Raw genomic sequence first — 12,984 nt, forward strand, 5'->3', positions numbered from 1 at the left:
ATCTGTATATTCCATGGTGTTTTCAAGTCTATTAATTTTTTTAGCTTTAGTTATTTTTTTAATTAAAAATTATTTTTAAATTACTATAATTTTTTTTTGTTTTCAATTTTTTATTGTTGAGAGTATTACAGGTGTCCTCTCCTTTTCCCTCCCATTGTCTCCATCCTCCTGGTTCCCATCCTGCCCCAGGCCTTCACCACCCTATAGTCTGTGTTCATGGGTCATACACATATGCATGTAAGTTCTTTGGTTAATCTCTTCCTGCCCCTTTCCTTCCCAAGGACATGTTTAGAGAGAGGAAGGGAGGGGAGAGAGAGAGAGGGAGAAACATTAGTGTGAGAGAGAAATATTGGTTGCCTTCTATACATTCCCCAACTGGGCATCAAACCCACAGCCTGGGCATGTGTACTGATCAGGAATTAAACCAGCAACCCTTTGGTGCGTGGGCTGACGCTCAACCAACTGAGCCACTCTGGCCATGCAAATCTATTAATTTTTCATTATTGCTTTTCTTAATACCATTTCTCTTAAATTACAGAGTTCAAAACAGAGCACAGAACTCTAATAAATGCTATTACCTTTTTGTTTTCTGTGGATTACACTACTGAATATGGACAGAAAATAAAATATTTTCTCCAGTACTCTCAACCAGTTTGGAGGAGGTGTGATTTTAAAAAATATATTTTCTAATTTTTCTCTTCCAGATGACTATGAAAACAGGCAAAGGGTGGGTGGATGTTGGAAATGCTGTGATGGCTGATGAGTTTTTTCAAGCTGCCTTGACTGTAAGTTACCACTGATTTTTAAAGCTGTGGCAATAATTAGTAACAGTTGTTATTCTCATTATTACATAGTATTGTGGTTTTATTTTTTCAGGGTCTGGAGCAATTATATGCCAAAATTATGGAGAGGAGCTGCAGTGAGACCCAACTGACTATGCAGAAGCTGGCTGTGGAGAGGAATCTTTTCAAAGTGTATTCTTACCAGGCAGAATCAGTAAGTATCATAGTCACCAGGACCTCACAGTGAGGGATTTTGTATATGTAAATGCAAAAGTGGTTATATGTAACCTATTTGAAGAAGGTCAGGTGTCATTAGAGCCTTCTCATTTGCAATTGTTCTGGGTTGTTTGCTGATGTTTTCTAAAAGTCTACTGCTATCAGTGTTCAGAGTTGTACTTTACCTGTGTTTGGCTTCTGGATTTCCTCCTCTTGTCACCATACAGTTTGTGTGCATTTTCAGTTGACAAAATATAAGCCACGATGAGTTTGTGCTCTGTAATTATGTAATTCTAGAAATGAAAGAGACCTTAAACATGATCTTGTATAATCCTTTTGTTTTTATTTTTAACATATTTATTGAGATATAATTTATATACTATAAAATTCACACATTTAAAATGTATAATCCAGTGGATTTAGTATATTCACAAAATTATGCAGTCTTTACCACAATCTAAGATTAAAGCTTTTTTTTTTTGGTATGTGCCCCTAGCGGGAACCGAACCCAAACCAGGGACTCTCTGGTCTGCAGGCCAACACTCCCAACTGCTGAGCCAAACCGGCCAGGGCAGTTTAAAGCATTTTCATCACCGCAAAATGAAACCCCTACCCGTTACCAGTCACTCCCCATTCCTCCTGACCCCAGCCTAGCAACCACTAATCTACCTTCTGTCTCCATAGATTTATCTGTTCTGGACATTTCATATAAATGAAATCACACAATAAGTACTCTTTTGTGATTAGCTTCTTGAGCGTGTTTTCAAGATTAATCTGTGTTGTATCATGTATCATTACTTCATCTTTTTATTACTAAATTATGTTTCACTATATGGATATACCACATTTTGTTTACCCATTCATCCATTGATGAACGTTTGGATTGTTTTCAATTTGGGGCTATTATGAATAATTCTACTGTGAACATTCATGTACAGATTTTTTATGTACATATTTTTATTTCTCTTACGAGTAGAATTGCTGAATATCATGGTAACTCTATGTTTGACTTAAAAATTTTTTTTATTTCCACTGATTTTTTATTTTTTAGAGAGTCTGGAAGGGGGAGGGAGGTAGAGAGAGAGACACACACATCGATTAGTTGCCTCCCACACAGCCCTGGTTAGGGCCAGGGAAACTGCAACCTAGGCACGTGCCCTTGACTGCAGTCGAACCCGCGACCCTTTGGTCCTCAGGCTGATGTTCTAACTGCTGAGCCAAACTGGCCAGGGCTATATTTAACTTTTTATGAAACTTCAGTACAATTTTCCACAGTGACTGTAGTAGTATATGAAGGCTTCGGTTTCTCCATATCTAAGAGTTTTATAGTTTTAACACTTAATTTAGATCTATGATCAATTTCAAGATAATTTTAGAGTATGGTGTGAGGTGAGGGTCCAGATCTATGATCAATTTCAAGATAATTTTAGAGTATGGTGTGAGGTGAGGGTCCAACTTCATTTTTTTGCATGTGGCTATCTAATAGTCTCAGCAAGATTTACTGAAAAGACTGTTCTTCCCCCATTGAATAGTCTTGGCACTCTTGTCAAAAATCAGTTTATCGTAAATGTGAGAGTTTACTTCTGGACTCTGATTTTATTCCATTTTGATCTTATGGCAATACCTCACTGTTTTGATTATAGTATCTGTGTAATAAGTTTTGAAATCAGAAAGTGTGAGTTCTCCAACTTTGTTATTTTACATGATTATTTTGACTATTTTGGGTCTCTTGCATTTCCATATGAATTTTAGGATAAATTTGTCAATTTATGCAGACATGCCATCTGGGATTTTGATAGGAATAGCATTGAATCTGTAGGTCAGTTTGAAGAGTTTTGCTATCATAAAGATATTAAGTAGTTTAATTTATGAATATGGGATGGTTTCCAATTTATTTAGTTCTTAAATGATGAATATATCCATTTTTTGTGTCTTCAGTTTCAACAGTGTCCTATAGTTTTCAGTGTATAAATTTTTCATCTCCTTTGGTTAAATTTACTCCTAGGTATTTTATTCTTTTTGTTGCAATTGTAAATAGGATTGCTTTCTTAATTTCTCTTTCCATTTTTTTAAATTATCAAAGACATGTTTTGTAAATTGATTTTAGAGAGAGAGGAAGAGGGGGAGAGAGAGGAAGGGGGGGAGAGAGAAACACATTGATGTGAGAGAGAAACATCCATCTGTTGCCTCCTGTATGTGCCCTGACCCAGGACTAAACCTGCAACCTAGGTATGTGCCCTGACCTGGAATTGAACCTCTGCAACCTTTTGGTGTACCGGAAGACGTTTCAACCAAATGAGCCACCTGGCCAGGGCAATTTTTCTTTCTAACTTTTTGTCGATAGTGTATAGAAATGCAACAGATTTCTATATATTGATTTTTGTACCTTGCAACTTTACTATATTTGTTTATTTCTGATTTTGGGGGTGGTTCCTGTATATAAATTCATGTCATCTGCAAATAGTGACACCTTTACTTCTTCCTTTCCAATTTGGAGGCTTCCCTTCCCTTCCCTTCCCTTCCCTTCCCTTCCCTTCCCTTCCCTTCCCTTCCCTTCCCTTCCCTTCCCTTCCCTTCCCTTCCCTTCCCTTCCCTTCCCTTCCCTTCCCTTCCCTTCCCTTCCCTTCCCTTCCCTTCCCTTCCCTTCCCTTCCCTTCCCTTCCCTTCCCTTCCCTTCCCTTCCCTTCCCTTCCCTTCCCTTCCCTTCCCGTCCCTTCCCTTCCCGTCCCTTCCCGTCCCGTTCTAGATAGGACTTCAAATACTGTATTGATGATAATTATGGAAAATATTCTGTGCTCATGGATTGGAGGGATTAACACTGTTAAAATGTTCATGTTACCCAAAGCAATCTACAGATTCAAGGCAATCCCTGTCAAAATCGCAATGGCAGTTTTTTTCTGAGAAATATAACAGAAAATCCTAAAATTTGTGTGGAACTACAAAAAGATGCCAGATAGCCAAAGGAATCCTGAGAAAAAAACAACAAAGCCAGAGATATTACATTCCCAGATTTCAGACTATACTATAAAGCTTTAGTAACCAAAACAGTATGGTATTGGCAGAAAAACTGACACATAGATCAATGGAACAGAATCAAGATCCAGAAATAAACTCACACATATATGGAAAACAAATTTATGATGAAAGAGCCAAGAGTATTCAATGAAGATAGAAATGTCCCTTTAATAAATGGTGGTGTGCCAGTTAGTTTGGCTGCGTGGATTGAGTGCTGTCCCATAACTGAGAGATCCCGAGTTGTGGGCTCCATCCAGTTGGGGGCGTGCAGGAGGCAGCCGATGGATGTTTCTCACATCAATGTGTGTCTCTCTCTGTAAAAAATCAATTAAAAAAACTATAAAAATTTAAAAATAATAAATGATGTTGGGAAAACTGGACAGCTGCATGAAAAAAATGAAACTAGGCTACTCTTATGCCATAGTAAAAAATTAACACAAAATGCCCAGAAATCAACCCTATGTCTTTATGGTCAATTAATATTTGATAAAGGAGGCAAGAGCATACAATGGAGGTAAGACAAGTCTCTTTAATAAACGGTGTTGGGAAAATTGGACAGGTGCGTGCAAAAAAATGAAGCTAGACTGCAAACTTACACCACACAAAAGAATAAACTCAAAATGGATAAAAGACTTAAATGTAAGGCGTGAAACCATAAAAATCCTAGAAGAAAACATAGGCAGTAAAGTCTCAGTCATCTCTTGTAGCAATATTTTTACCAATACATCACCTAGGGCAAGGGAAACAAAGGAAGAAATAAACAAATGGGACTACATCAAGCTAAAAAGCTTTTGCACAGCACAATAAACCATCAGCAAAATGAAAAGGGAGCCCACTGTGGGAGATCATATTTGCCAGTGATACATCTGATAAAGGGTTAATTTCTAAAATATATAAAGAACTTACAGAACTCAACAACAGGGTGATAATCCAATTAAAACGGGCAGGGGATCTACATAGACACTTCTCTAAAGAAGACATACAGATGGCTACTAGACATTAAAAAATGCTCAATGTCACTAGTCATGAGAGAGATGCAAATTAAAACCACAATGAGGTATCACCTCATCCTGCCAGAATGGCTACCAGCAATAAATGAACAAACAACAGGTACTGACGAGGATGCTGAGAAAAGGGAACCCTCCTGTACTGCTGATGGGAAAGTAAAATGATGCAGCCACTGTGGAAAACACTATGGAGTTTCCTCAAAAAATAAAAAATGGAACTGCCTTTTGACCCAGTGATCCCACTTCTGGTAATATATCCTAAGAATCCCAAAACACCAATCTAAAGAATACATGCACCCCTGTATTCATAGCAGTATTATTTAGAGCCCAAGACTGTTATTTAACATAAAAAAACTTGTCTAATACAAGACCTATTCTGTTAGACATGACATTATATCATAATGTAATAACATAAGACTGTACACCAGTTTCAGCATTTCCAAAAAAAATAAACGACTCCCGGTCATACAGTGTCAGTTCTGTGTTACCCAAGATTCTTGCCATTTATTTCTCTGTATTTTGAGCTGGCTAGAAAACAAATGAATTTTAAATAATAGTTAGAATATGTCAAAATTGACTTGTAGACAAAAAGCTTGTTATTTCATTATCGACACTTTTCACTTTCCCAGGCGATTGCTCAAGACGATTTTCAAAGAGCGTCTACATGTGCAATGCGCTGCAAAGATATGTTGGCGAGGCTCCCTAAAATGGTGAGTGAAATTTCTGCATTATTCTTGAAGAGTTTGAAAATATGTCATATCAAGTTTTAGGAAGAATTATTGATACTTTATGCAACCCTTTAGAGATTATATTGAAATCAGTTCCACTTAGCTGATCTTTATTTATTTATTTTATTTTGTTAATCCTCACTGGAGGATATTTTTTCCATTGATTTTTAGAGAGAGTGGAAGGGAGGAGGAGAGGGAGAAACATCTATGTGAGAGAGCATATCGATTGGTTGCCTCCCACATACACCCTAAGCAGAGCTGGGGATCAAACCTGCAACCCAGGTACGTGCCCTTGACCAGAATCGAACGCCCAACCCTTCCGTGCTCAGGCTGACGCTCTGACCACTGAGCCATGCTGGCCAGGGCCACTTTAAAATAGTTTGCTTGCTTTGTTGTATACTAGAAAGGGTGTTTAAAAAAAGCAATACGAGTTATTTAAATTTCTTTGCTTTCCTTTTTATTGTCAAACCATTTTGATAACATTTCCTCCATATTTCATGCTATGTGATAAAAGAAAGAAAAAATGAGTTTATTTCCCTGCTGGCAAGGTTGGCGTATCACTGCAGTAGTATTTTTCTATATTGGGATTTGGAGGTGTGAGAGATTTCATAGGATAAATAAAGCTTGCTTCCCAGGCTGGATCTCATCAGATTTCCAGAGCTGATAAGTTTTTATTTTTCCACTTTATCTCCCTTTTCCATTCTTTCTCCCGTTTCAGAGTCTATGCCTACTTCAGTGTTTGCTATCACAGAGGTAACTGATAACAAAGATATATTTGGAAGTTAGGGGAAATGTTCTGAGGGTTCCATAAATTGTACTTACTTGTGAGATTGGTCTTTACCCCCAAATTCTGTGTAACAATGTAGAACTTAATTCAGTAAATATTTACATATTGCCAATTATATGCTAGGTATTCTCCTAAGATTTTTTGAGAGAGAGGAAGGGAGAGGGAGAGAGAGACATTGATGTGAGCACGAAACACCAACTGGCTGCCTCCTGAACGTCCCCTACCGGGGATTGAGCCTGCAATCCAGGCATGTGCCCTGACTGGGAATTGAACTGGGATCTCTCAGTCCATGGGACGTCGCTCAATCCACTGAGCAACACCGGTCAGGCTCTCCTTTACCTTTTTCACCCATCTCTCTACCTCTCTTCCCTCTGTCCAGGCCAGAAAGTGATTGTTAACTCTGAAGATCAGTGAAAGTATTTAGGCTATTTTTTTATGTGCTTAAGGTTTAGGCAAGGGACCTGACAATCTAGGGCAGGAAATCTCACAATGATAGGAAATGATCAGATAAAGATTGAAGAAGCACTAACATAGTGTTTTAAAAGGAATTAATTAGTTAAATTAACCAGCTCTCTTTTTTTCTGAGATATCTTTCCTGTATCCCAAAACTAGATTAGGAATTATTGTAAGGTGTTGACACAAAGGCAGAAAATTGTATTTTAGAGCACCAGGAGAAATAACTAATGGCTTATTGTCAGTTATTACTGAGATAATCTGAAGATTAGAGAAAGCTGTATAAGGGAGGGATTAGAAGGTAAATGTCTTAAAGCCAGTAAGGAAGAAAACCAGGCAATTATCATTCAATTTTTGCTCCCTTATTAGAATTGAATTTATAAATGTTTAAAAGACAACAAAAACACAAAGAAAAATAGCTTGGAATTTGGGACTGGAAAAATAATAGGAGGTTGGTTATACTGAATTTGATAAAAACCCAATTTACAAAGTAACTTGTGAAAAATGAAGTTATCTAGTTAATTAAAAATAAAAAGCCGTGTCACAAACTGGAAAGTTAGTGGTCAAACTCATTTTCAGCAGCAATATCTCATTGCGTTTAAATCATTTTATGTGATCTCATTTTGTCATTGTAATGTAGGTATTCAGTTGGAGCTGTCATTTTGGGGCCAGGACTTGTAGCAGTGGCTGGAGGTTCTAAGATCCCATGGGTCCTGGAGATCACATAATGCATTAGTAAAAACCAACATACAAAACATTTACAGCTCTACCTGCTTTGTATTTTTATTTCAATTATGTATTGCTTGCAAAATGAAATGTTGGCACTCCATAGAAAGCTAGGAACATATTTTTGAAAGAGGTATTTTTATTCATCTTAGTACTTCATACCCCATTGGAAATGTTTCACATCTGGCCATGTGGCTCAGTGGATTGAGCATCATCCCATGGACTGAGAAGTCCCGGTTCAATTCTCTGTCAGGGCACATGCCCGGGTTGCAGGCTCAATGCATTTAAATACTTCTGGATTCTTGCCGGACCCACATTACCAAGACTACTATTTATTTTAGATTTAAATATACAGTAGGTCTGATGTGAGCAGGCATGTATATTGAATTTCTGAATGTGCTGTAATTCAAAGGGGAACTTTTCTGAAGCAAGACAGGTCTTTACATATTATTTATGATTAACTTGCCTCATATCTCAGATTTCTGAGGATCTGTTTCTGTAGTCTTACTGAGGTAAAACTTAGAAAGGACTCCTTTATGTGTGTATAATCAGATTCTGGATAGATGGTTCCTGAAGGGGATAGATGGGTAAATTATTAGAATTAAAAAGTTTTCTCTTATGCCATTTGCCAGTATTTTGACAGATGAAAATTCTGTAAAATATGGCATTGATGCAGGGACTGAGAATATGATTAACCCATAAAAAAGTATTTTTCTATGGCACCATTCACATGCTTGTTTCTACTTTTATCTTAGTGGTAATATATGTCAAAAAACTTTTATTGTTAAAGAGGGTCCATTAAACTAAGTATATTTGAATAAGTCTTATGACTAGATAAGTGCTTTGGACACATTTCAGAACTTCAGAATTTTTTTATAGTTATCTTAACTTTGGAAAAAACTATCATTTTTTCCTTCCCTCAATGGTGAATTTTTTTTGGCTTTGAATATAGTCTCTAATCTAAAGCCTTTTACTGAATTTGACAACCTGCAGAGTCATTTTAGCCTGTCCTTTTGCTGGACAGTGATTAGATTTTCCAATTCCTGTTATGAAAGGACCTTTCAAGTTCTGTTAGTAATACATCGTATTACTTTTCCACACATAACTAATTTCCCAACCTGAATATTATGTAGCTCCTCTTTAAATAAATTGAGAGGTTTTGATAAGAAAGAGTAGGTTATTTTGATGAACAGAACACTTTATGTCTTAAAGACTCTGAACTGCTATTATAATTGGACACACCAATTATGTGACCATTCTGGATTTCATTTTGATTAAAAAAATAGAAATTTATTCTCTCACAGTTTTGGAGGCTTGCCAACTGAAGTTAAGGTGTCTCTCCGCAGGGCCATGCTCCCTCTGATGGCTTTAGGAAAGATTTATTTCTTTGCTTCTTCTAGCATCTGGGCAAATCTTTGGCATGCCTTGGCTTATAGATGTATCACTCCAGTCTCTGCCTCTGTCTTCATATGGCAATCTACTCTATGCATCTGTGTGTCTCCACATGGCTTTTCTTTTTCTTTGTTTTTGGTTTCTCTTTTCTTTACTGGCTGATTTGTAGGTGTCACTTCACATGGCTTTTTATTGATTGGTTGGTTTTCAGAGAGAGAGAGTAGAGGTGAGAGAGAAAGAAAAACATCAATTTGTTGTTCCACTTATTTATGTATTCATTGGTTGCTTCTTGTATGTGCCCTGACCAGGGATTTAACCCAGAACCTTGGTGTATTGGATTGATGCTCTAACCAACTGAACTTGGCCAGGGCCTCACAGAGCTTTTTTAATAAGGATAATAGTCATTGGATTTTGGGCCACTCTAATCCAGTGCGATCTCCTCTTTTTTTTTTTTTTCGGTTAATCCTCACCTGAGGATATTTTTTTTATTAGTGTTTAGATAGAGTGGAAGGGAGGGTTGCCTCTTTATGTTTGTTTCTGTGTATTAGATAGAGCTGCTATGTCTCCTGGTCTTAATAGAGTAGCCTAATGTAGTAGGTGTCCTGTGGGGCCCAGTGGCACAGCGTTCTCGTTACCTGAACTGGGCATTCCAGGTGGGTCCCTTCATGTGGGCTGTGTGCACCCTCCTATTGTAGTTGATCCTTGATTGCCATTGGCATGTCAATGGGAGGGATTTACTCCCAGGCTGACCAGCTGCGAGGACTGGCCCCAACTGCAGCAGAGGAGCTGTTGTGCAGGTGGGTGGAGACTCAGATAAGGCATTTGCCTGCTGGTTCTGTGGGAGGAGTGCTAAGTAAAGGAATCACTGCTGGTTTTCACAGCCAGAAGATATGGGGACTTCTCTTCCTGGCACTGGAACCCTGGCCAGGGAGGCCTAGTGTGGGGCTGGGATCCCTCCCTTCTCAGCAGCTCAGATATCCCTTCAAATTTTAAGTACCACATGTGGCCGTAGGACCAGCTTGTTGCACAGCTCTGTCCCTCCTACCAGTTTCATTGTGGCTTCTTCTGTATATCTTTAGTTGCAGGACTTCTGTTAAGCTAGATTTCAGGTGGTTTTGAATGATGGTTGTTCTATAGTTTAGTTGTAATTTTGATACAGTTGTGGAAGGATGCAAGTACTGCATTTAAGTACGCTGCCATCTTGATCAGAAGCCCAATATAATCTCTCTAGATATTTTAATGTTAAGGAAATCATGATCTAACATATCTTTTTTAATTATTTTTATTGCAGGCTGAATATCTTCATATTCTCTGTTACAACTTTGGAGTAGAAAACCACATGCTGAATAAATATGAAGAAAGTTGCTACTGGCTTAGGTAATATGAACAAAAATAATTATAAATTTAAGAATATTATTGTAAAATTCAGTTAATATTTATTATAGGGTACTTTGGCAGTTTAAACATTCTCTGACTTCAAAAGCCAACATGCTAAATTTATTTACCCCTTTAACATGTATTGTTTATTGTTCTTACATGTTGCCAGTGATAGAAAAATGTTTTCTGATCTTAATATAACATAAGAGCATGCCCTACCTCCATTCCTGCTTTGTATCTTTATCAAGAATACAGAATTTTTTTTTTTGCTTTGGGACATATTACTGTTTGCGAACCCCACAGTATAAGGGTAGGAGGGGTGGTGAGAATGGGATCAGCTAAAATCATTAGTCTTAAATGAATTTTGGTATTTTATTATCAGTCAACTTAGTATATATGTAGCACTTACTATATGCTCAGTATTATGCTAAGATTTGTACTGTTGTGTTGAATATGGGAATATCAAGAGAATAGTGCAAAAAATACAGCAACTATATGCACAAACTCTGTCTTTTACTGAATACGTAGGCCCAGCACAGATTGACAAATAGTAGATACTTAGTAATTTCTTGTTAAATGATTTTACGTGAAAATGTATTTTTCTGGAGATATCACATAAGATGCTTTGAATATTAGGGGATCACAGAGTAAAATATATCACATCAATTCAGCAGATTTTTTTCTTTCTTAGTGCAGGGTTAGTTCTGGTTGTTTGGAGATATTCCCATGATTAAACTATTGCAAAATTTACATTTGCCATTAATGAAATAAATACAACTATGGTTATTAAGATTATAGTAGTCATAGGTGTATATATCTCTAACAAAATATTTATGCAAATACCTTGTTTATGTAAAAGACTTTAGAGCTCAAAGATTGATCAAACCATAAAGAACTGTACTTCCACTTTGCTGTACATCTGAAACTAGTGTGGAATGGTATTGAATGTAAACTGTGGTTGAGAAAAAAAACTATGCCTGCCCTGGCCAGTGTGGCTCAGTTGGTTGGAGCATCGTCTAGTACACTGATAGGTGGGGGGGATTGATTTCCTGTCAGGGCACATACCCAGGTAGAGGATTTGATCCTCAGTCAGGTGCTTATGAGAGGTAGCCAGTTGATGTTTCTCTCTCACATTGGTGTTTCTCTCTCAATAAAAAACAGTCCTCGGGTGAGGATTAGAAAAAAACAAGAACTATGCCTGACAGAACAGGCTTACACAGTTATAAGAGCTATACTTGTCTCGATTTAGAATGCTTCATGCAAGTGCAGTATGCCTGAAATTTTTATTTTAAATCACGTTTTTATAAATTGAATTATTTAAAATATACCAAAAGAGCTAACTAGTCTAGCATAGGTTTTACGGCAGGTTTCCTTTAAAGAAACAACCTTTTTATAAAGTGAATGATCTACCTGGCCAATGTGGCTCAGTGGATTGAGCATCCTCTCATGGACTGAGAGGTCCCGGTTAGATTCCCGGTCAGGGCACATGCCTGGGCCTGCAGGCTCGATCGCCAGTAGGGGGCATGAGGAGGCAGCCGATCAGTGTTTCTCTCTCACATTGATGTTTTTTTATCTTTCTCTCCCTTTATCTCTCCTCTAAAAAAATCAATAAAAAACATAATTTTAAAAATAAAGTGAATGATCAGTGAGTTCTATTTGGTATTATTTGGTAGTATTTAAGGTAAAAAAAAAAAAGCATGTTGGTGCCTTGGATGGCTTAAGACAATGGAGGTGAGCTTGAAGTTTATGCCAAGAATGAGGGTCGATGTTTCCTGGGAACTGGTCGTAGGAGTAGGCTGAGTCCTTTTTTTTTTTTTTTTAATAAATTTTTTTCTTTATTGATTTTAGAGAGAGAGGGAGGGAGAGGGAGAGAGAGAAACATCGATGAGAGAGAACATCAATTGGCTGCCTCCTGCATGACTCCTCTGGGGATTTGACCCACAATCTGGGCATGTGCCCTGACCGGGAATCAAACTGGAGACCTCTTGGAGGGAGGGAGAGAGAGACAGAGAGAAACATCGATGTGATAGAGCCACATTGATTGATTGCCTCCTACACGACCCCACCAAGGCCAGGGACGAACCACAACCAAGGTATGTGCTCTTGATCGGAATTGAACCTACAACTCATTGGTCCACGGGCCGGCACTCTACCTGCTGAGCAAAACCGGCCAGGGCTCTAATATTATTTTTAATTCTCTAATTTAAACCTGTCTCAGTTGGCAGCTAATGTGAATTGCTTTCTGTTAGTTGGGAATTTTTTATTCTGGATGCTGTATCCTCAAATGAGAAGAGAAGTATGTTGTGTCTCTTTCCTGCTTCTATAAAACTTTTTTTTTTTTTTAATCCTCACCCGAGGATATTTTTCCTTTTTTTTTTTTTTGTACAGATAGAGTCGGAGGGAGAGAGAGAGAGAAACATCGACGTGAAGAGACACATCAAGTGGCTGCCACCCGCATGACCAACCAGGGCCGGGGACAAACTGCAACTGAAGTACGCGCC

At 37.9% G+C, this 12,984-nt stretch overlaps 1 protein-coding gene across 1 annotated transcript in view; it reads left to right on the forward strand.

Annotated features, from left to right (window-relative positions):
• TEX11 (testis expressed 11) overlaps nucleotides 1-12,984 on the forward strand; it is a 132,833-nt gene that overhangs the window by 32,160 nt on the left and 87,689 nt on the right. Inside the window, exons 5-8 of the mRNA XM_036271112.1 lie at nucleotides 705-785; nucleotides 877-996; nucleotides 5,650-5,730; nucleotides 10,398-10,483. Of these exons, the coding sequence (XP_036127005.1) occupies nucleotides 705-785; nucleotides 877-996; nucleotides 5,650-5,730; nucleotides 10,398-10,483 (368 nt within the window). The remainder of the gene's footprint in view (nucleotides 1-704; nucleotides 786-876; nucleotides 997-5,649; nucleotides 5,731-10,397; nucleotides 10,484-12,984) is intronic.

Source organism: Molossus molossus, unplaced genomic scaffold (genome assembly GCF_014108415.1).
Source record: "Molossus molossus isolate mMolMol1 unplaced genomic scaffold, mMolMol1.p scaffold_m16_p_2, whole genome shotgun sequence".
NCBI classification, from domain to species: domain Eukaryota; kingdom Metazoa; phylum Chordata; class Mammalia; order Chiroptera; family Molossidae; genus Molossus; species Molossus molossus.